Genomic DNA, 21,064 nt, shown 5'->3' with positions numbered 1-21,064 from the left:
TATAATGAAGTAAAGTAGAGTGCTTTGATGAGCTCGTTCACCTCTGCTACCCGCATCGAGTATTTTTTTCGCCAATTTTGTCGTACAGAGCGCATCAAATAAACGTTTTATTCACTCTCTCTAGAAGGAATACTATCATCTTTCGGCGATATTTGCAGTGAAACATGCAGATATGGGGCCAATTTTACCACCTAAGTAAGTGTACGGCTGTTGTTTTCCAGCAAGAGCATTTACTAGCGCTCGCCGTGGCCAGCGCCCTGAACATTCATTGTGGTTTACCGTTGTGCAGCGCCCTCGCAGTAGCGTCTCGAAACGCCGTGTAACACGCGTTCTCCCATTGAAAACGTATCCGTTCAGCAGGCCGTGCCGTGGCGATAGCAGCATCTCCAGCTTGGGTTACAGTGTCGGCTTTAGCTAATGGAGACGTGTTTTCTCTCTGTGATCACGGCAACCGTGAAATGACTTGGAACGTAAAAAATGTCAACGTAGAAAACGCCAGGGCGGCAGGAGTGCCGCGCCTGAAGGGCGACGGAGCATGCTAGACGACGACCGAAATGTAGCTTTTGAAGCCAAAGTTTCGGCTCCGGTGTTGAAGTGTCTTGGTCACAGGTGGCGTCGAGGCCAAGCCTGTGCAGCAGACGGCACCCTGAAGGTGTCTGCGACAGATAATTGATCTGACCAACCCGACCAGCTTGCCGCACCTTTGCAAAAGAGTTCTGCATCTTCAGCGGCGGGAGTTGGCTGTTGGGGGTGGCAATGGGAAGGTCTATAACATGATTGTACGTACACTCATTGAAGAAGGACGTCCGACTGGTGCTCATGATGGCGACGCAGGCGAAGATAAGGTGAGCCGTATGGGACACAGAATCACGTGTTGTCCTATACGAACGCGTAGTGGCGCCTTCACTAATTCGCAAAAGAAATGACTGTGGAGCAGCGTTACTTGAAAACAATGGTTGTATTAGTAATTCAAAGATACCGTCAAACGGCCAATGTTGCATGCGCAGTCGTTCGTTTTCTTGCGGTATGGTTGAGGCATGCACCGGGAACCGAAGCAGCTTAGCAGTTCAGAAGGCGATGCGATGCGCACACCGCCCGATCGCGCCATCGCCCCCTACTCTTGTAGGCAGAGCTCAATGGTCCTCCACATGTTTATTTCTGCATTGTACCACAGTTTCCCAATTCAAATGCACATATTTGACCACCATATGCATGTGAACGACAAGAGGGGGGGTGGAGATAGGGCAGCCGCTCTCTTGGTTGCATAAAAAGGAGGAGCACAAGGACAGCCCCGCAGATTGGGATAATAGGGAGGGTCACTGCTACTCGCGGAGGGGCTCACACTCCACCCTATACATTGTTAAATAGGGAAGTGGAGCTCCGAGGACCCTTCGCCCCCCCCCCCCCCCTGAAGGGGAACGTTGTGCGACAAGTTCCCGCAGCATTCGTTCTATAGGCACATTTTGTTGAGCGTCCGCAACAGCTCTGCGTATGCAGCTTGCCATGGGATATTCCTCGACCACTGCGTCCGCACAGCTGCTGTGGGCGCCAAACTAAACCTGTCTTATGTCTGTACGAGACATATTGCGCTGCGCTATCATGGCTCCCGTTTTGATGTGGCCCATTACCACAAGTCTATTTTATGCCATGCCTTTCTCCAAAAAAACGTGTTACCTAAATACGACCGCTGTTTTTTTTTATTTGCTTAGCAACCAAAAGCAAAGCATTAGTATTGGTCATCGACGTGTTAGTTATGACTAACACGTTATGACTCACGGGAAGTTCTTTTCAAGCGGACATTTGCTTCTTTCCGGTATTAGGATGCACTCTTTCTCGCATGCAACACACGAGTGATACTCGAGTTTGAGTGCTTGGGCCACAGGAGTTCGACCGTTAACAGCGCTTTGGTGCGAAGCTCATTTTCATGTGCAGCCAAGCAGGTGCCTATTTCTTTGGTTCTCCTGAACTGCAAACACGGAACTATAGTACAGAGTAAGAAAAACACCCCAGCGTTTTCCTTACGCTGCCACAAAAATGCGCCGCTACGCTCGAAAAGCCGGTGTTTCTTGCGCCACGCTGAAAATGTGATGCTGTGCACGAAAAAGCACTCTGCCGAAATTATCATGCTAGCACTTGGTAGTGGAACTCAGCGGCAAGTTTCCCGGCGACGGCACTGACATATTGCATTCATACGCAGTGTCTCCTCTATTTTATCAAAGCCAGCGTGATGCGGCCGCTTCTACGTAGAGGAGGCGCTGTCTGAGGCAAGGCAAAATATATATGGTCAATTGGCCGGCAGAAGACTATCATCTTTCGAGGAAGGAAGGAAGGAAGGAAAATCGGAGGAAAAGAACGGCAGGGTGGTTAAAGAGGAAATTCGCAACGAAGCTTGAAGATAGGTGGCCATACTTTCCTTTCATTCATTTTGCCCTCAATCGTAGATAGCTTTACTGAAAGAGTGTGGCATGTAAAATAAACTTCGAAAAAGCAAACAAAGCAACTTCTATGTAATAAATATTGCAAGACATATTGAAATTCAAAGGTATGAAATACAGCTGAATGCAAGCGTGAGTATGATCAGAAACACATAGGGCAAAGATGGATAGGATATGTGGGGTTTAACGTCCCAAAACCACCATATGATTATGAGAGACGCCGTAAAGGAGGGATCCGGAAATTTCAACCACCTGTGATCCTTCAACGTGCACCCGATTCTGAGCACACGGGTCTACAGCATTTCCGCCTCTATTGGAAATGCAGCCGCCGCAGCCGGGATTCCAACCCGCGACCTGCGGGTCAGCAGGCGAGTATACCTTAGCCACTAGACCCCCGCGATTGGGCGACAGGGCAAAGAAAATGCGAATAATACGTATGTGCAATATACACCTCACGCGTCATCACGCAAGTAATCGATCTTGTATGGAAGAAAAAAATAGGTCTTCATTTGAAATTAAAACAATGCCTGAGGGGAGGTGGTTCATCGTTGAAAGTGCGCAGGACGAAGGCATGGTGGCAAGTGTATTACGGCGGCTAATGGCGTGTTCATTATGGTGGTGATCTAAACGAGCTAGCTGATCGATAGGACGTAGTTGTCATGAACTGAGCTCTCAAAAGTTGATAATCTATTATATTGTGAAAAAGTATCACACGGGATTATTTGCGACGTGATTAAAGAGACACGAGCCATGGTAGAAAACTTGAGCCGTTTATTTTCGCTACACACCACACTAGCATTTTCCTGAAGCTATGCGACCGACGTTATGACTATGCACAGGGTGCGTGGAACGAAGAACGTGTTCGATGGGCTTACACGCTGGAGAACGTCAGGCGGTCATTTAAGGGCGCCGCCTTGAGGAGTACAGCTATCGTTATAATAACATGAAGTCTAAAGAATGTAAACCTTGTTCGTACAGACACCCGAACTAAAATATATAAAATTTTGTTCAGTTTTTTTTAAATATATCTCAGAGAACTAGGCTATTTCTACACATTACATATAAAGTTTTATTGATTTGAAAAATACTCAATTGAAGAATACGTATACGGAATAGAAGCCAACGTTTACAAAGCAATAAAAGCGCCCCAATATAGCGTATATTGTCTCGGGGTCGGGACGTAGAGACGATGGCCGCAGTTGGTGTGTACAGGTCTCGCGGTGTCCAATTCGTGGACATGTCCAATTCGGTGAAACGCGTTAAGTTTGGCCAAAAAAAAACGGAGAGTCATGACGACATGGTGCACTTGGCCTCGTCAGCGCACCGAACCCGCTAGCACAATTCCGGGGGGTAAAAATAAACTAAATGGACGAAACGTTGAGTAACAGAACTCGCAAACTTGGCAAGTCTGAACGTGGGTATGAGCTATTTGAGAGGTTTGAAGAGCGATGCAGGGAATGCGTACCGACCTCTCAGGGGTGTCCGGCTGCCGCCCTAAACTTAATTCAAGGGTTAACGTGGTAGAGTTCATGCAAAGCCTCGGAGAGTTGCGTACGAAAGCGGATCTGAGGGAGCAGCATTCGTTGCTGCGAAACGTATTCCGTCTTTATGATTGGTGTCGAGAGTTGGGAAAGCAGCGTGGCGTCAGAATGACGTCGCGGAAGAAAGACCGGAAACAGGCCGCGCCCTGCTCGCCAGCTCCAACCAATCAGCGGAGGCCGAATTGGACACCCCCACGATTTGGACACTGCGAGAATATTGATGAAACTCATTTTTTTTGCCCTAACTCAGAGGCGTAGCCAGTGCGTCTACTACAACTTCTAGGCAACAATCTACTACATTTGTGAGGGTTCTCAAACACTAAGGCTTGGTCTACGCCCTGCATTACTGTCTTTGCGGGCGTAAACTGAATACAGCAAAACTAAAACAAGAAACGCGTGTGGCAATATGACGAAGCCATCAGCACTATGCAAAACAACTAAAGGTGATTAGAAAATATGTTTATTAACTAAAAATTTGCGCGAATATAGTACTTCACTTTTTGGACGGCGGGGTAATCGAAAAATAGGGGTCCATTTATTTTAGTAGTCCCCTTCTCCATCGTTGCATAGATCTCGGCTATGCTTAGGCACCACAGCGCCACAAGTGTCCACAAATTGGTCGATGCATGGCTGTGGAACAGAATCCTTCAGGGCTCTTCGCGTCCAAAGCACGCACTCTTCAAAAGAAAACCGCAAAACAGAAAGTCACATACAACAATTCAACTACAGAGAAACACCACAATTTCGTAAACACACAGCCATAGAAAAGTACGCCAATCAACATGCGTGCAACTATTGCTAAAAAAACGCATTTGTAAACAACGTGATGCAATGTTAAAGGCGGCATAAAATAGCTTTGTGCAAAAAAATTGGCAGATCCCACGTGTAGTGGGAATCAATGATATGCAAAGCACGAATGAGGAAGGTTGATATGTCACTTTAAAATCAGTACAACGTTATGAGGCCGCGGTAAATTGTGCCGTAAATGGCTTCCACGTGGTGATTATCATATTTGGATGTGCCAAATACCTTCGTCGTCTACTCGCGTCAACTTATACTAAATTAGGTATATGTGGAGCTAGTGATATTAGGGCCGCGAGTGGGCTATAAGCGTAGCATGTAGTCAAGATTTACATGACACGCATGCGATGATTATCATGTTTGCACGTCTCATTTACCTTCGTCGTCTATTCACGTCACGTAATAGTAGATTTCGTATATGTTGAGCAAGCAAAACGGCCGTGATCGCGCTATGAGCTTAGCTTGTAGTGATATTTTACATTAAACGCATATCATGGTTATCAAGTTTTGACCTGTCAGTTACATTCGTCGTCTATTCAATTCACGTAGTATCAAATTTGGTATATGTGGAACTAGTGAAACGGCCGTAAGCACATCCGCTATGAGCGTGAAATGTATAGTCATGCTTTACATTACACGCACATCAAGAGTATCATGTTTGGACGTGTCATTTACCTGCGTTGTCTAGTCACGTCACGTGATACCAAATTTGGCATATGTGGAGCTAGCGAACCGGCCGCGAGCGCATCATGATCGTAGTATATTCTCATGTTTTTACATGACACGCGTGCCATGATTATGGTGCTTGCACCAGTCATATACCTTCGCCATACATTTACGTCACGTAACACCGAATTTCGTATATGTGGCACTAGCGAAACGGCCTCGGGCGCATCATAAAGGGCCCAATATACTCCGACGCAACGTTGACGAGCGCGCAGGCTTGGCGCAGTGACGCTATATACGCTAGCAAAACGCAAGCACAATTAAGTCTGACATCGGGCGCGACCGGCGCGGTCAGCGTCCGTCGGCACGGTCCAGCGGCAACCAGTGCGAAACGCAACATGCTGCATTTTGCGCTGATGACGTATGCCGGGCGAGGGCAACCCCGAGGCAATGCGTCGAGGTCAACGCCACGCGGCGCGCGATCGGCGCCTGGCGTGACATCGCCGGCGTGACGCGACGAAACGAACGCCGGCGCACACGCATGCCGGGTCACGTCGAAGACTACTGGTGCCTTGAGTGTAACATGTAGTCATGTTCTTACATGATAAGCATCTCATGATTATCATGTCTACACCAGTCACATACCTTCGTCATCCCTTCACGTGACGTAATACCAAATTTGGCATACGTGAAGCTAGCGACACGGCTACGAGCGCATCATCAGTGTCGCATGTAGTCAGGTTGTTACATAACAAGCATGTCATGATTATCATGTTTGGACGTGTCATTAAGCTTTGTCGTCCGTTTGCATCACGTAATACAAATTTTGTACATAAGAAGCTAGCGAAACGGCTGCGAGCGCTACTTGAGCGTAGTATGTAGTCATGTTGTTACATGAAACGCACCTCATAATTTTTATGTTTTCACCAGTTACATACATTATTCATACATTCATGTCCCGTAATACCATATTTGGTATATGTGAAGATAGCGAAACAGCCGCGAGTGCATCATGAGCGTGGCATCTGTCATGTAGTCATGTTGTTACATGACACGCATCTTATGATTATCATGTTTGCACCAGTCACATATATACCATCATCATCCATTCACGTCCCGTAATCCCAAATTTGGTATATGTGAAACTAGCGAAACGACCGCGAGCTTATCATAAGCGCTGCATGTAGTCATGTTGTTACATGACACGCATGTCATGGTTTTATGGTTGGAGTCTGTTGCTTGTGTCCGCGATGCAGTCATGTCACACCATGCCAGTTTTGCAACTTGTCATGTGAACAAAACCACCGCATGAGCAGCAAGACCATGAAACATAAATCATGACATTCATGACATACATGTGGTGATTTTCATGTTATGATCCGTCACTTATGTTTGTCATACATTCATGTTAGGGCACACCATGTTTTATATCATACCAATATCGAAGTGGTCGGGAGAGCTAAAAGTCATAGGTGGATAGATAGATAGATAGATAGATAGATAGATAGATAGATAGATAGATAGATAGATAGATAGATAGATAGATAGATAGATAGATAGATAGATAGATAGATAGATAGATAGACAGACAGACAGACAGACAGACAGACAGACAGACAGACAGACAGACAGACAGACAGACAGATAGATAGATAGATAGATAGATAGATAGATAGATAGATAGATAGATAGATAGATAGATAGATAGATAGATAGATAGATAGATAGATAGATAGATAGATAGATAGACAGACAGACGGACAGACAGACAGACAGACAGACAGACAGACAGACAGACAGACAGATAGACAGATAGACAGATAGACAGATAGATAGATAGATAGATAGATAGATAGATAGATAGATAGATAGATAGATAGATAGATAGATAGATAGACAGACAGACAGACAGACAGACAGACAGACAGACAGACAGACAGACAGACAGACAGACAGACAGACAGATAGATAGATAGATAGATAGATAGATAGATAGATAGATAGATAGATAGATAGATAGATAGATAGATAGATAGATAGATAGATAGATAGATAGATAGATAGATATCTGGTGAAGGATTTTCTATTGCGGCAGCAATCAAATGGACACTACGGGCAGGTTCTGGTCCTCGTCGTCAGCGCCACTGTTTCCTTTTGGGTGCGTGTGAATGTGAGTGCGTGTTTACGAGTGCATGCCTGTTTGCGTTGTGTGCGTGTGTATATGTGCGTGCGTTGTGTGTGTGGTGTATGTATGTTGCGTGTGCACGCGCGTACTGTGCGCGTGTGCGTTGTGTGTGTGGCGTATTTGCATTGTGGTGGGCGCGCGTCGTGTGCGTGTATGCGTGTGGGGGGTGCAGGAGTGAGTGTGAGGGGAGGGGGTGTGGGCGTCGAGCGCATGTGTGTGTACGTGCGTGTATGCGCGTATGTGCGTGTGTGTTGAGTGAGTGTGTACGTATGTATGCATAACCTTCAAGTAATAAAGTTCTGAAGAATATTATCTTTGAGTACATTACCAGGAATTCTAACCGAGCCATCACGGCTACAAGGAGCGCTCGCACTCCCAGATCAGCACGCACGTAAATACCCACCAAAGTGGACAAGAGGACGACTGCCATTGATATCAGAGCATCGGGCGCGTTATACGAACGTTTCAGATTCGGTGCCTGACGGCGGCAAGTTGTCTTCTCGTCCACTGAATTTTCCTCGCGTTTCTCTCACACTTCCATACACTTCAACCATCATATTGAGTAAATAAAAAGAAAAACCGCCTATGGTATTCCAATTCTGCTCAGAGCCCGCCGATTTTTTTTTCTTCTTCTTACACTATTTGCTCTCTATTTTGCCTTCCTTCATAGTCATTTCAACTACTGTATTGAATCTTGGGGACTCACATATAAAACCTATGTAAGCCATTAAGCGCATATTCAAAATCAGGCTCTCCGCATAATAACGCACATTGATTATCATGCCCATTGAGCTCCACTTTTTTCTTCACTAAATATTCTTCCTATTGCAAATATGATCGTCTTTAACTTAGCTGCAATTGCCTACCACCTGGTACATATTCCCGTTCTTTTATGTACTGTAGGCAATAAAACTACCACTTCCTCTAGCAATACACGTTTCTTCTCTCAAAACAATAATATCTTATTGCCCAAGGCGCGCACTAATTACGGACTAAAAACGGTGCGCTTCTCTGTCATCAAGGTATCGAACACTCTGCCTTTAGATACTAAAAGCTCTCCCCAATTAAATACCTCTAAACATTCAGTTCGCCTTTATCTGAATCCTTCTTTTAAGTTCTGACTTATGTGTAGTTACTGTCGTTGCCTTTTTTTGTGTCATACATTTTCATGTTCTTTTATCCATTTCTATTACTTTCTTTTTCTTCTGGATTATCAGTTAGTGTTTATTCCTATCGATTGCTTTATTTGCAGTATATTAGCTTCCCTTTTTTAGATGCGGAGCATCTTATACTCGCACCTTGTAGTGCGCCGTCCGCACCGCTTCTCGAACATTCGACAGCTGACGCGCGCGCATGCGCGGTCGCGCTGTCGCCCACTCTTCCACCATCTGTGCATCCCTTCCTCCTCTACACACCGCGCGCGCTTCACTCCTCCACCATCTGTGCACCCTTCCTCCTCTACACACCGCGTTCGACATCTACAATTCTCCTGATTCTCCAGTGGACGCGCATGTGGCGTCGCGCTTCGAGAACATTCAACAGCTGACAGTGCATGCGCCGTCGTGCTGTATATATACTCAAGGTCGGCGCTCGCTCGCTCAGTTGCCGCTCGTCGGTTGGTTTGTACGGCGCGTCGACGTCCAAGGTCGCGGTGAAATGAATTCCAACGAATCCACAAACACAATGATCGACGTCCCTTCGACCAGCGCCGCCCTTTCGCATACGTGTGTACGTGTTCACTCATTTAACACCCCCTCCTACAACCACGTTAACCAATTTAGCCATCGACCCAAGTAAGTCGCAATTTAACACCCCATTTCACAACCACGTTAACCAATTTAGCCATCGACCCAAGTAAGTCGCACTTTAACACCCCGTTAACCAATTATATGGTCCGCATCCTCCTCAGTGTTCCCCCGAGGGAAGCTGCGGGCAATTTTTTGATTCTCCTTTCTGTGTAAAATAATCTCTATGTTATTGCATACTATAATGCCTGTTTTATTGTTTTGTACGCATATCCACGCTTTTTTACGCGATCCTGCTCCTCTTTTATTTTTTCTTTGTGTATTTTATAACAAGAGGTCCCATTGCAGTGTTTACACGAAGGGACCTCTTTCTGTATACCTCTCTCCATATATAACCCCCCACCAAATTACACTAAATAAACTGAATAAGCTGGATAAACTAAAAAGGCGCAATTAACGTCCCCTATACCTTCATAGGCTTCATTATTTGTTGGTTTTCATTAGAACCTCACATCGATGCTCTAATGTTTACTGACAATCCATCCCGTGCCTATCACCGTCCAAAGGTTTGCTTTTTGAAATATTAGCATTTATGAATGTAGCTTTTGTTAGTAATATACTAGTACATATATTTGCTAATCAACGTCCTAAAAACAGCTGGATAGAGAAGCTATTTAAAGAAAGCACCAAAAGAATGGTGACAGGATCAACGTTTCTTTCTTTGTTAGACACGCTCAAATCGAATTAATGGATTATCAAGTAGGGGTTCAGAAAGAAAGCCACCGAAACATCAAGTGACAATGGACCCGGTACCTGGCAATATTATCTATTGACTTGATAGCAGAATGAAAGGCGACACGCATATCAGGCCCTACAGCGTCTCTCTCTCTCTCTCTTTGTTTACTGTTTCTTTCAGCATAACTAGAAACTATGCTTGGTATGAACGGCAATGAGCAATTTTTCCTTCTAATAAGAAAATGTTTATCTTCAATATCTCACCATACAGCAAAGTATTAAGTGAACTACATTTCTGAACGATCTCACAGGCGCAGAAAGCAAGTTTGCAACATTGTTTTAAGTTCCAGAACTTCTAGTAGTAGTGAAAAAAACCGCATATGTGCAATAAAACAGGGTTTTTTCAAAATTTTATTTTTTCTTGCCCCTTATTTGCACACACTGATCATACCACGTTATTTAGACGATGGCGTTCCAGACACTGCGATCAGACTCAACTCCGTCTTTAAGGTATAAGGCAAAAATACTTGTTTATTTAACTGCGTTCGGAAGCGCTCTGCTGTCACCTGAGCATCCCCGCGTCTCTCGCTCGCGCTCTTCTTCTTCTTCGTTTCCTTGTCCCAGCCCAGAACGTGAAAAATAATCAACATTCCCGGCCGCGCAAAGTTAAACACATAGTTCAAGTGGGTACAGTCTTTGTATCGGCCTGATCGCAAGGTGATCACCTTGCAACTTGATCTTGCAAGAACGAACGACACCGTCTGCACTGCGGTACACTTCCGTGACCCTTGCAAGCTTCCATAGCTGGCGTGGAGTGTTGTCCGCATGCACGAGAACGATGTCCCCTTGCTTCAATGCTGTATTTGATTTCGTGTCGGCAAAGTGTGCAGATCGTAATTGCAACAGGTATTCTTTTTCAGAATCAGAATCAAATTTTATTGTTACTGTGAAGTAAAGTCATTTCAGACAGTATACAGAAGGAGGTCCCGGAGTCGGAGACTGAATTGGGACCTCCTGTGCATGATGAACATAAAAACAAATAAAACATAGCTTCGGCAGGAAGGGAAAAATTCCAATAATCATAATGATATGGGTGATCAAGCACATTTCATAATATAAAGAAACCATGTAAACACGAGATGTAAAGAGAAAAAAGAAAAAATATATATAAATATATACACACATATATACACACATACATATATACACACATACATATACACATATATATATATATACACACATATATATACACACATACATACATGTGTGAGAGCACACTTTAGGGGCTATGAGAATGAAGTGCTACGTGTTGTATTGGTTGACAAAGAGCTTTTTAATTCTTTTACAAACGAGTGTGGATACATTACTTTTAAGATGGATGGAAGTGAATTCCATATGGAAAGTGAGCTAAAATGAGCGGTTTGTTTGCCATAGTTAGTCCGGGCTTTCGGTAAGATGAAGTTTTTGTGGTAAGCAAATCTAGTGTTGTTGGTATTGAGAAGTGAGGAGGATGGGATGATGGAAATGGGAAATGGCTTATTGATATGCTTGGATAAACAAGTGACTAGATTATACTTAACCAAATCGCGCACTGTAAGGATTTTGTAGCGGTAGAATAGTTGTTTTGAATCGGTGTAATGTGAACTAGAAGTGACTATTTTAATTGCTTTGTTTTGAACAGTCTGTAACGGTGAGAGGTGAGTGTTGTAGGTAGTGCCCCAGGTAGTTATACAGTAGTGGATGTGAGAATGAATAAATGCGTAGTATAGCGACAAGAGAATGGAACGTGAAAAAAAAGGGCGAGACCGAATGAGGATGCGTATACCGTAAGACAGCTTTTTCTTGACATCTAAAATATGAGAGTGGAATTTTAAGTTTCTATCTAGTTTGACGCCCAAGTAAACACAATCATTACTAGCGTGGATCGAATGATTTGTGATACTAATTGAGGGAGGCGTTACTAGCGATCGCTGATGTGATGAAAAGAGAATGAATTGGGTTTTTTGAGGGTTGAACTGTAATTTGTTTAGCTTACACCAGTGTAGTATATTGCGAAGATCTGTGCTCAGCTTATTTATTAAACAGTCTATGCTATTATCGGAACTAAAAATCGTCGTATCATCAGCGTAGAGCAAATATTTACAGTGTATGATAAAATTAGGTAGATCGTTGATATAGATTAAAAACAAAAGTGGGCCCAGAATGGACCCTTGTGGTACTCTTATGTTCGTTGTTGTTTGTTTGGAGTAGGTACCGCAAATACTGACCGTTTGGTTTCGATTAGGGAGATAACAGCGAAAAAATAAGAGAGCAGGACCACATATTCCCATTGCTTCCAGTTTTATGAAGAGTATCTGATGGTTAATAGTATAATAGTATCAAAGGCTTTTGTTAGGTCAACAAAAACAGATCCAGCTAAACTGCCATCGTCAATCGCCTGCTTTAGAAATTCAGTAAGATATAATAAAGCGAGATAAGTAGAATATTCTGTTCGAAAACCAAACTGAAAATCAGTAAGAATGCTAAACATTCGAAGGTAATTAGTTAGGCGCTTTTCAAATAATTTCTCAATTACTTTGCTGAGGAACGGGAGCACACATATAGGCCGGTAGTTCGTTACCAATGATCGGTCTCCTTTTTAAATACTGGGGTAACTCTAGCACGCTTAAGTTCGCGAGGAAAAGTCCCCTTTTTAAAAATTAGATTAATGACATGTGCAAGAATGTCAGATATAGATAGAGCAATCAGCTTTATGTGTGATGGACTGATGTCGTCTAGACCAGCGCTAGTGGTTTTTAGATTCCGAATTACCGCGGCTACTTCATCGGCAGAAGTAGGGAACAAATAGAAGGACTGGTGTAAGCGAGTGATTTCGTAATCTAAAACTTGGTCCGATGGCAGATTGTTCGAAAAAAAGAAGTCACTGAATGTATCAGCAATGTCACGTGGATTTGAGTGCACAATGCCGTTATGAATTATTGAAGTAATGCTTCCTCGGTCGCCGTTTCTATTTAGAAAGGAATTTACTAATTTCCATTTTTTATCGACGTTACTTCCACATTCCAATATTTTCTGTTCGAGGTATTTTCTTTTTGCTCTTTTTAAGTACGCACAGAGATTGTTACAGTATTTCTTGTACCTTGCTCTTGGCTTAACATTCAAAGGCTGTTTCTTGGTTTTTTTGTAAAGATTCTCGCGTCTACGCATTGCTTTAAGTAATTTATCAGTTAGCCATGGGTTTCGAGGTGACGCAATGGTCTTCTTGCATTTTTTCCTATGCGAATGGGAATGGAAGTAATGTAAAAGTAAAGAAAAAAAGCGCGTGAATGCTTCTTGAGGGTCGTCGGTTTCCCTTACAGCAAGCCAGTCTGATTTCGTAATGTTCTCGATAAGTGCTTCCTTATCCAAAACAAGTTTATGAAAGCATGCGGAACGACAAATAGGAGTTGAAATAGTTTCAAGAATAATGGGATAATGGTCGGTGATGTCACTGGTAAGAATGCCTGCTTCAGGAGCGACCAGAAGGTTTGATAGCGCATGATCAATTAGTGAGCATCCGCCGTCACGAGAAAGACGTGTAGCTTGAGTAATTAGGCATTAAAAACCATAACTGTGATAGCAGCTAGAATATGTCGTGAAGTTAGCGGACGCGGTATCAAGCAGGTTGATATTCATGTCACCAACGATAACTACATTTTTATTTTCTGACGATATTGATTCAAGCACATTGTCTAAAGCGTTGCAAAAATCGGTAATGGAGGTAGAGGGTGAACGATAAATACAACCCAAAATAAAATTTTTGTTGTCAATGTTAGGCAACAAATGATCAAATTCTACCCATACAGCTTCACAGTTAGGTAAATTTAGTGCAAGATCATGCCGTCGTTTGAACGCCAGGTTTGATAATACATAGATGGCTGCTCCACCATGATTGCTTGATGGTCTGTGTGCGTATTCAGATGAGTAGTTGGGGAAGCCGAAAAGATTTTTATCAGTGTCTGAAAGCCAAGTTTCGGTGATATAAATGATAGGAAAGAGCTTTGTGATTGTAGAGAGAAGATTTTGAATGTCGTCGTAATGTTTCCGCATACTACGAGCATTGAAATGAATAAGCGAACATGAGCTGTTAAAAAGAAAATGATCCACCTCCGAAGTGTTTAGGTAAACTGACATGGTGGATCAGATACAGCGATGGCGAAAAAAAAACAACAGCGTATGCGTAAAAAAAAAACAGGGATATCTAGATTATAAAAGAGAGATGAGATTCCTTAGCAATGCGGTAAACCTGACTGTCGGTAGTTTTCCTTGCCTTAATTGCACAATTCTCTGTCCATAAGAATTTCCAGTTATTGGCTTTCTTTAGAGTTAGAGCCTTGGTGAATAATGATTTATTTGTTTGCGTTAGGTGATCATTTACGTACACAGGGCTGTTGATTGCAGAAGAGATACCAAGATCCCCAAGACACAACTTAGCTTTACGTGCCTTAGAAATGAATTCATTCTTCTTCGAACGCGAGCAAAACCTAGCAACAACATTCTTTTTTTTCCTTGACCTTCGTCGGGACACGGTGCACAATGTCAAGGTCAGAGGGCACAAGGGGGCAACCTACAGTATCGCGAACTTTTTGCAAAATCTCTACACAGTCTTCCCCTTGCGTGCAGGGAATGCCCTTGATTTCTACATTGTTGATTCTGGAGTACTGTTCAAGTTCTTGAACCTTTTTTGAGAGCAAGTTGTTTTCGTTCAACAGTCTTGTATTATCGGCAGCGAGTACCTCTTTTTCTGAGCGCGGTGTCTCAACAACGCCACTCAGGATTTCCATGCTCTGTTTTAAATCGTCAATTTCGCTTTTGAGCTCCTTAACATCAATTCCTGAAGATTGCATTCTCAACAAGACTTTACCGAAGACATCATGAGCCAGACGGTCAGTCTCATTGTTAAAGTTCGCTTCAATTGCATCAATGCGCTTCGCAAGTTCGGCACACGTCGGCATCGCTTAACAGTTTTCAGTCACACCATAAATTGCAAAAGAAAAAAAAAACTACAGTACTTCGGTAGCAGCAGCAACAGTGAATTGAACAGAAGGGTTACCTTAGAATACTTATCTACTAACCTGCACGAAAGACAGAATTCACTTCAGTACGTGACCATCCCGCTGTCGCTGCTGCAATGAAGCCTTGGTGGGGACGGTAGCTTTATAAGTGGCGATTCAGAGCAGGAGCGTCACACAGTAGGGCCGCAGGAAGCTCCTTCCGGTGTCGTCAGGCTGCCCTCAACGGGTTCACAGATCAGCACAAATGATCACTTTGATCAGTCAAGGCCTATGGTAGCTCCTCCTCGCGGCGGCAGAATGCCCTACACGTGCCGGTAATCGCGCTGGAAGGGCGTGATAGGGTATCTGCACAAAAGACAGAATTCACTTCAGTACGTGACCATCCCGCTGTCGCTGCTGCAACGCTTCCAAAAACTTTCAACCAGCAGCTTCCTGTAGTTGTGTCTGCGTATGGCGTCTGATCGTTTGGAATTACTGTTGACTTCGTCAGCGGTTGCATACGGTATGGAAGTCAATCTTCGTCCAAGGAGAAGTTCGGCTGGCGTCAAAGTGCAAGGTTCTCCTGCATCTGTCTCGATGAAAGTCAGAGGCCCAGAGTTTACGACTGCTTCTACCTCCGCCAGCACTGTCGATATTTCTTCGTAGTTCAGACGAGCTTTGCCGATATTTTTTCGCAGCGGAAGCTTCACTGATCGTACAAGGCGCTCCCACCATCCACCCCACCAAGGAGCATTTGGTGCTATAAACTTCCACGTAATGCCGTTGGTGCTGAGGTGACCAGCGACGTCCTCTTCAGAGAACATTCGGTTTAGCCGCTTTATGTCTGCCGATGTCTTGTGAAAGCTTCGTGCGTTGTCAGAATAGATCACCCTAGGTAATCCTCTCCGAGCTGCAAATCGTCGTAGGCACAGCAGGAAAGCCTCGGATGTCATTTCCGAGACAAGCTCGAGATGCACGGCTCTAGATACGGCGCACGTAAAAAGTGCAACGTAGCACTTCGTGTCCCCTTTCTCCGTGCGTGCATACAGAGGGCCCGCGAAGTCGACTCCTACAACTTCGAACGGGTTCGTTGGTGTCACTCGATGACTTGTTAACGGAGCAGTCTCAGTAGTTCCTGGGCCCGCACTGAAACGCTTGCATATATTGCAGCCATGCAGCACTCTTTTTACCAAAGAGCAAGCTCGACAAATCCAGTAGCGTTCCCGAAGCTGCGTAAGTGTATCTCTAACTCCTCCATGTAAGACTTGAAGATGGGCTCTGTTTGCCAAAAGTGTCGAAAAGTGGTGACTTGACGGCATTATGATTGGGTGCTTGACATCTTGTGTGGAATGCATGAGGGATAAACGGCCTCCAACCCGAACTGTTCCGTATTTGTCTATGTAAGGGCGTAGTTCAGCGATTCGAGATGTAGACTCGACTGGTTGGCCGTTGATCAAAGTGGTGAGTTCTTCAAGAAAGCCTTGCTCTTGTGTACATCTTATCCAATACTGTTCAGCGTTCAGGATTTCTGGTGCCACGAGATGTCCTGTATGATTACTTCTTTTTCTGCATCGGTCAGTAAATCTGAAAATTCACGCAGTGACTCTGAGTAGCTGGTGAAGCCTGCTGTACCGTTGAATATCAATTATCGGAACTGAGAAGCGTGTCATTAGTGCGACGTGGACTGTTGTAACTTCACCTTGGGTGGCTTCCGCTATGTCTAGTTCACAGAACTGTAGGGGCCATTCAGACATCGGTTTAGTTAGCCACTCGAGACCATGCCACCATTTTGAGCTGCACAGCAGTCTTTCAAGCGTCGCGCCACGTGTGAGTAGGTCAGCCGGGTTGTCTGTTCCAGGACAGTATCTCCACTTTGATGGATCTGTAGTGCACCTAATTTCATTGACTCTGTTGGCTATGAACTATTTCTACTTTTTGGCGTCACCTTTTATCCATTACAACACAATGGCGGAATCTGTCCACATCGTGTAGTCAACTTGAACATTCCTCAAAGCCCTTTTCACGTATGCCAACATTCTTGAGCCGATTAAGGCAGCCAGCAGCTCCAATCGCGGCAGCGTTGTCTCCTTAATGGGTGCTACACGGGACTTCGCAATCAACAGTATCGGCTTCTCAGGACTTGATACGACGTATATCGCTGTTCCGCATGCCACTGGACTGGCATCGCAGAAAACATGTACTTGAAGCACATTGGTCTTCTTTGCTCCACCGCCCAGATAGCGAGGAACGACGACGTCTTGCAGTTGCGGCAGCTGGATGACCGAATCATTCCATTCTTTTTGCAGGTCATTGGGTAGGACTTCATCCCAGCCAATTCCTCGTATCCACAGTCTCTGAAACAATATTCGTATGGCAATAGTATATGGTCCTACAAATCCCAACGGGTCAAATACTCTTGATGCTGACTGCAAGACAAATCGTTTTGTACCCGTCTGTGCTGTCAAAAACCGGAGTAGATTTTCAACCGAAAAGTTCAATTCATCCTTTGCAGGATTCAAAACCAAACCCAGGACCTTGACCGAAGTCTCGTGAAGAACGACCATCTCATTACTAGTAGATTCCACTTGATTTTCAAGCGTGCGCATCAAATTTTCTGAATTTGTTGTCCATTTTCGCAATGTCATGCCGGCCGATTTCATTATTGTGCGCGCTTCTCGGCATAGTTTAGCGGCTTCCTCTTCTGTGTCGGCACCAGTGACTAAGTCATCCACGTTAAACGACTCGGCAAGAGTTTGCGCAGTTTGTGCCATGACAGCCGGTGCTCTTTTCACGTGGTAGAGAATAGTAGCTGTGAGCAAAAATGGGCTACATGTGGCTCCAAAGGGCACTCGTGTCATCCTCCACTCTTGCAGCTTGCCCTTGCATAAATCTCCTTCTGCAAACCAGAGAAAGCGGAAAGCATCTCTGTCGTCCTCCCGAATCGCAATTTGAAGGAATGCCTTTTCTATGTCCGCGATAACTGCCACCGGGTGCGTTCTGAAACGTAGCAGAATTTGCACGAGGTCTTGGTATAAGTTGTCTCCCTTTTGAAGGCAGTCATTAAGGGACTTGCATCCTTTGGCATGTGACGAAGCGTCAAACACCACTCTCATTTTCGTCGTCAGTGCTTGTTCACGCATGACTTCCTTGTGCGGCATGTAATATAATTTTGTCACCTCTGCAGGTACGTCACTGACTACTTCGGCGTGTCCTGCCCTCCAGTACTCCCTTATGGTACGGTCATACGTTTCGAGCAGTTCTTTTCTGCAGTTGAGACGGTTGACAAGCTTGTCCAGTCGAGTAACGGCTACTTGCCTGTTGCTTGCAAACTCGAAATTGTCCTTCCAAGGGAGGGTCACTTCATATCTTCCGTTTTTGAAGTTAATCGTTTGCTCAAAATGCCTCATGGTGTCGCTCATTTCAGGTGGCTTGTTTATTGCGTCCGTAATTTCTATGTTTTCAAGTTCCCAAAAGGAGCGCAATATTTTGTCGGAATCGGTAGCTTGGGCTTTTAGCACGCACACCATCATTTGTGAAGTAGTTGGGCGGGACACCAAGTGCGATGTGCTTCCCTGGAAGGTCCATCCAAGCTTGGAGTTCAGTGCGATCAATGATTCGTTGCCTTCGCACCGTGAAACTTCGCCGGTCAATACTTTCCACATCTGATCGGACCCAATAAGTACGCTGATGCCACTCTTAGTTATGATAGATGGATGTTGGAGCTCATCAACAACATCATTTCCCAGCTTCTTGAAAGACGCAACGAAGGCTACGTCCATTGCAGTCTCTGCGATGTCTTGGCAGATGCTTGGGATCTCTATTGCAGTTAAGACTATTTCCGCGTCGGAAAACTGGCTTCGCAGTCGTAGTTTTACTATGCGACGCCTCTTAGCCTCTTGGTCCGATGTATTTGCGAAAGTATTGAAGGCTATTCGAGTTGCTCCCACGCTTTTCAGCTTGAGGTGCTTCGACAGATCTTCAGTTACGAAAGTCCTCTGACTGCCACCATCGAAAACGCCTCGTATGTAGCGGCAGGTGTCATCATTCATGGCCCATGCTCTGAAAGTCTTAAGAAAAACGGAAGTGGTAGAGTCTTCCGTGACGGGTCTTCTTCCAAGTGACGCACAGACTGTCGAAGTTTTTTCGTAGTTCTTGTTAACGTAGTCTGACTTTCGCGAACACCTATCGGGATTGCACATGCTTGTAGCGTGTCGAGCTTGGCATTTGGAGCAGGAAATCCTCTTTTTGCAGTCCCGTGCCCGATGTCCTTCGGTGGTGCAGCGGAAACACCTTTTGTCGTTGGAAAGCAGTTCCTTCTTCTGCGTCAGTGACAAGTCAGCTGTGCAGGCTTCCGATCTGTGATGGCTGGACGAGCAGAATACGCAGTTGTCCTTTTTTTCTCGTACCGAGTTGCTGTGAAGCACAGATGACGTCGGTTTCCCACGCCGAGAGCACGTCGACTGACTGGCCACGGGGAGTGTTCCAGGTTCTCGTCCTTTGGCATCCTTAAAATCACTCTTCTCCAGGCTTTCCAGCTCGATGCACAGGAAGTTCAGCACACGGTCTAGTGTCAGGGGTGTAGCTTCAGCTCTCGAGTCATATGCCAACTGGACGGCACATGATCGATGATACTGCACGACTATATCCCGTGGAAGAGCACGCAGTAGGATGTCGCAGAGCATTGACGAAAATGACGACTTGTGCACACCCAAAGTCTGTAAGCCTCGGATATTCACGAGAACTTGGTCGTACAAGCTGCGTAGCGCTTTGGTGTCAGTCGATGCACGGAAAGGGCTTAACATCCGTAGCTTGGCAAAATATTCTTGCTCCAGGCGCGTCTTGTCCCCAAATCGCTTCTGTAGCATTTTGATGGCGTCACTGTAGCAACTTTCTGTCGTCGGAAGGCCCGAAATTACTGATGCAGCGTCTCCTTTAAGATACAGTCGCAGGTAATGGAACTTCTCTGTGGCAGTGATGCGATTGTTACTATGAACAATTTGGTAAAATTGTTCCCAAAATTCGGTCCACTTACATATATCTCCAAAAAAAGGAGCTATTGTCAGTCTAGGCAATTTAACTCCAGTTCCGTCTGATGGTGCTACGACTGTCTGGGCAACTGTTTCTTGAGTTCCGGTCGATGTCCTTAGCATGCGATCTTTCTTGCTGAGAATCTCAGCGAGAATGCGCGTAGCAACGTCCTCGTATTGTAAGACAGCGTTATAGTCGACCTCGAACTCCTCGTCAGGTATATTCGGCTCAATCTCGTTGTTCAGGTTTTTAAGCTCTTCGTTATTAGCCTTCAGCCTCTAATATATGGAGTTGAGCTTCTCATAGGAGGCAGAGTCGTTAGCGAGGAGCTCACTTGCCTCGTTTATAATCCTCGTGTTCTGTGCTCGCCTCGACGTCCGCTTCGACTTCAGTCGCTCCATGCCACTGCAGTTGACTGGTAGCCGTCCGTAGAGTCCTGGTTTTCAATCCCGGTTCTTCGGCACCAATGTTTAGACGATGGCGTTCCAGACACTGCGATCAGACTCAACTCCGTCTTTAAGGTATAAGGCAAGAATACTTGTTTATTTAACTGCGTTCGGAAGCGCTCTGCTGTCACCTGAGCGTCCCCGCGTCTCTCGCTCGCACTCTTCTTCTTCTTCGTTTCCTTGTCCCAGCCCAGAACGGGAAAAATAATCAACAACGTAATTTTAATACCTGGTATGATATTAGCAAACTGCAGGAACGCGGAAAGTAAATTTGCAATTTAAATAAACAAATATTTTACATTTATTTATTCAAATATGAAGACAAAGGGAAGGTTGTGAGTTAAAGTGTTCCGAGAAAGTTTACAATTTAGATCACATTTTAAAGTTATTTGCTGACGTATAGGTTGCAAATAATTCCGAGTTGCCTATTTTACAGAGGAACATTC

General features: G+C 44.8%; 1 protein-coding gene across 2 annotated transcripts in view; it reads right to left on the bottom strand.

Annotated features, from left to right (window-relative positions):
• Positions 1–4,462: 4,462 nt before the first annotated feature.
• The window catches only part of LOC119173316 (uncharacterized), a 74,269-nt gene continuing 57,667 nt past the window's right edge, over positions 4,463–21,064 (bottom strand). For both annotated transcript variants that reach the window (XM_075894465.1, XM_075894464.1), the window contains one exon: positions 4,463–4,653. In XM_075894465.1, coding sequence (XP_075750580.1) covers positions 4,517–4,653 — 137 coding nt within the window. In that variant the 3' untranslated portion in view covers positions 4,463–4,516. The remainder of the gene's footprint in view (positions 4,654–21,064) is intronic.

This window comes from Rhipicephalus microplus, chromosome 5 (genome assembly GCF_043290135.1).
Source record: "Rhipicephalus microplus isolate Deutch F79 chromosome 5, USDA_Rmic, whole genome shotgun sequence".
In the NCBI taxonomy this organism is placed as follows: Eukaryota; Metazoa; Arthropoda; class Arachnida; order Ixodida; family Ixodidae; genus Rhipicephalus; species Rhipicephalus microplus.
This window is presented reverse-complemented; position numbering and strand designations above follow the sequence as displayed.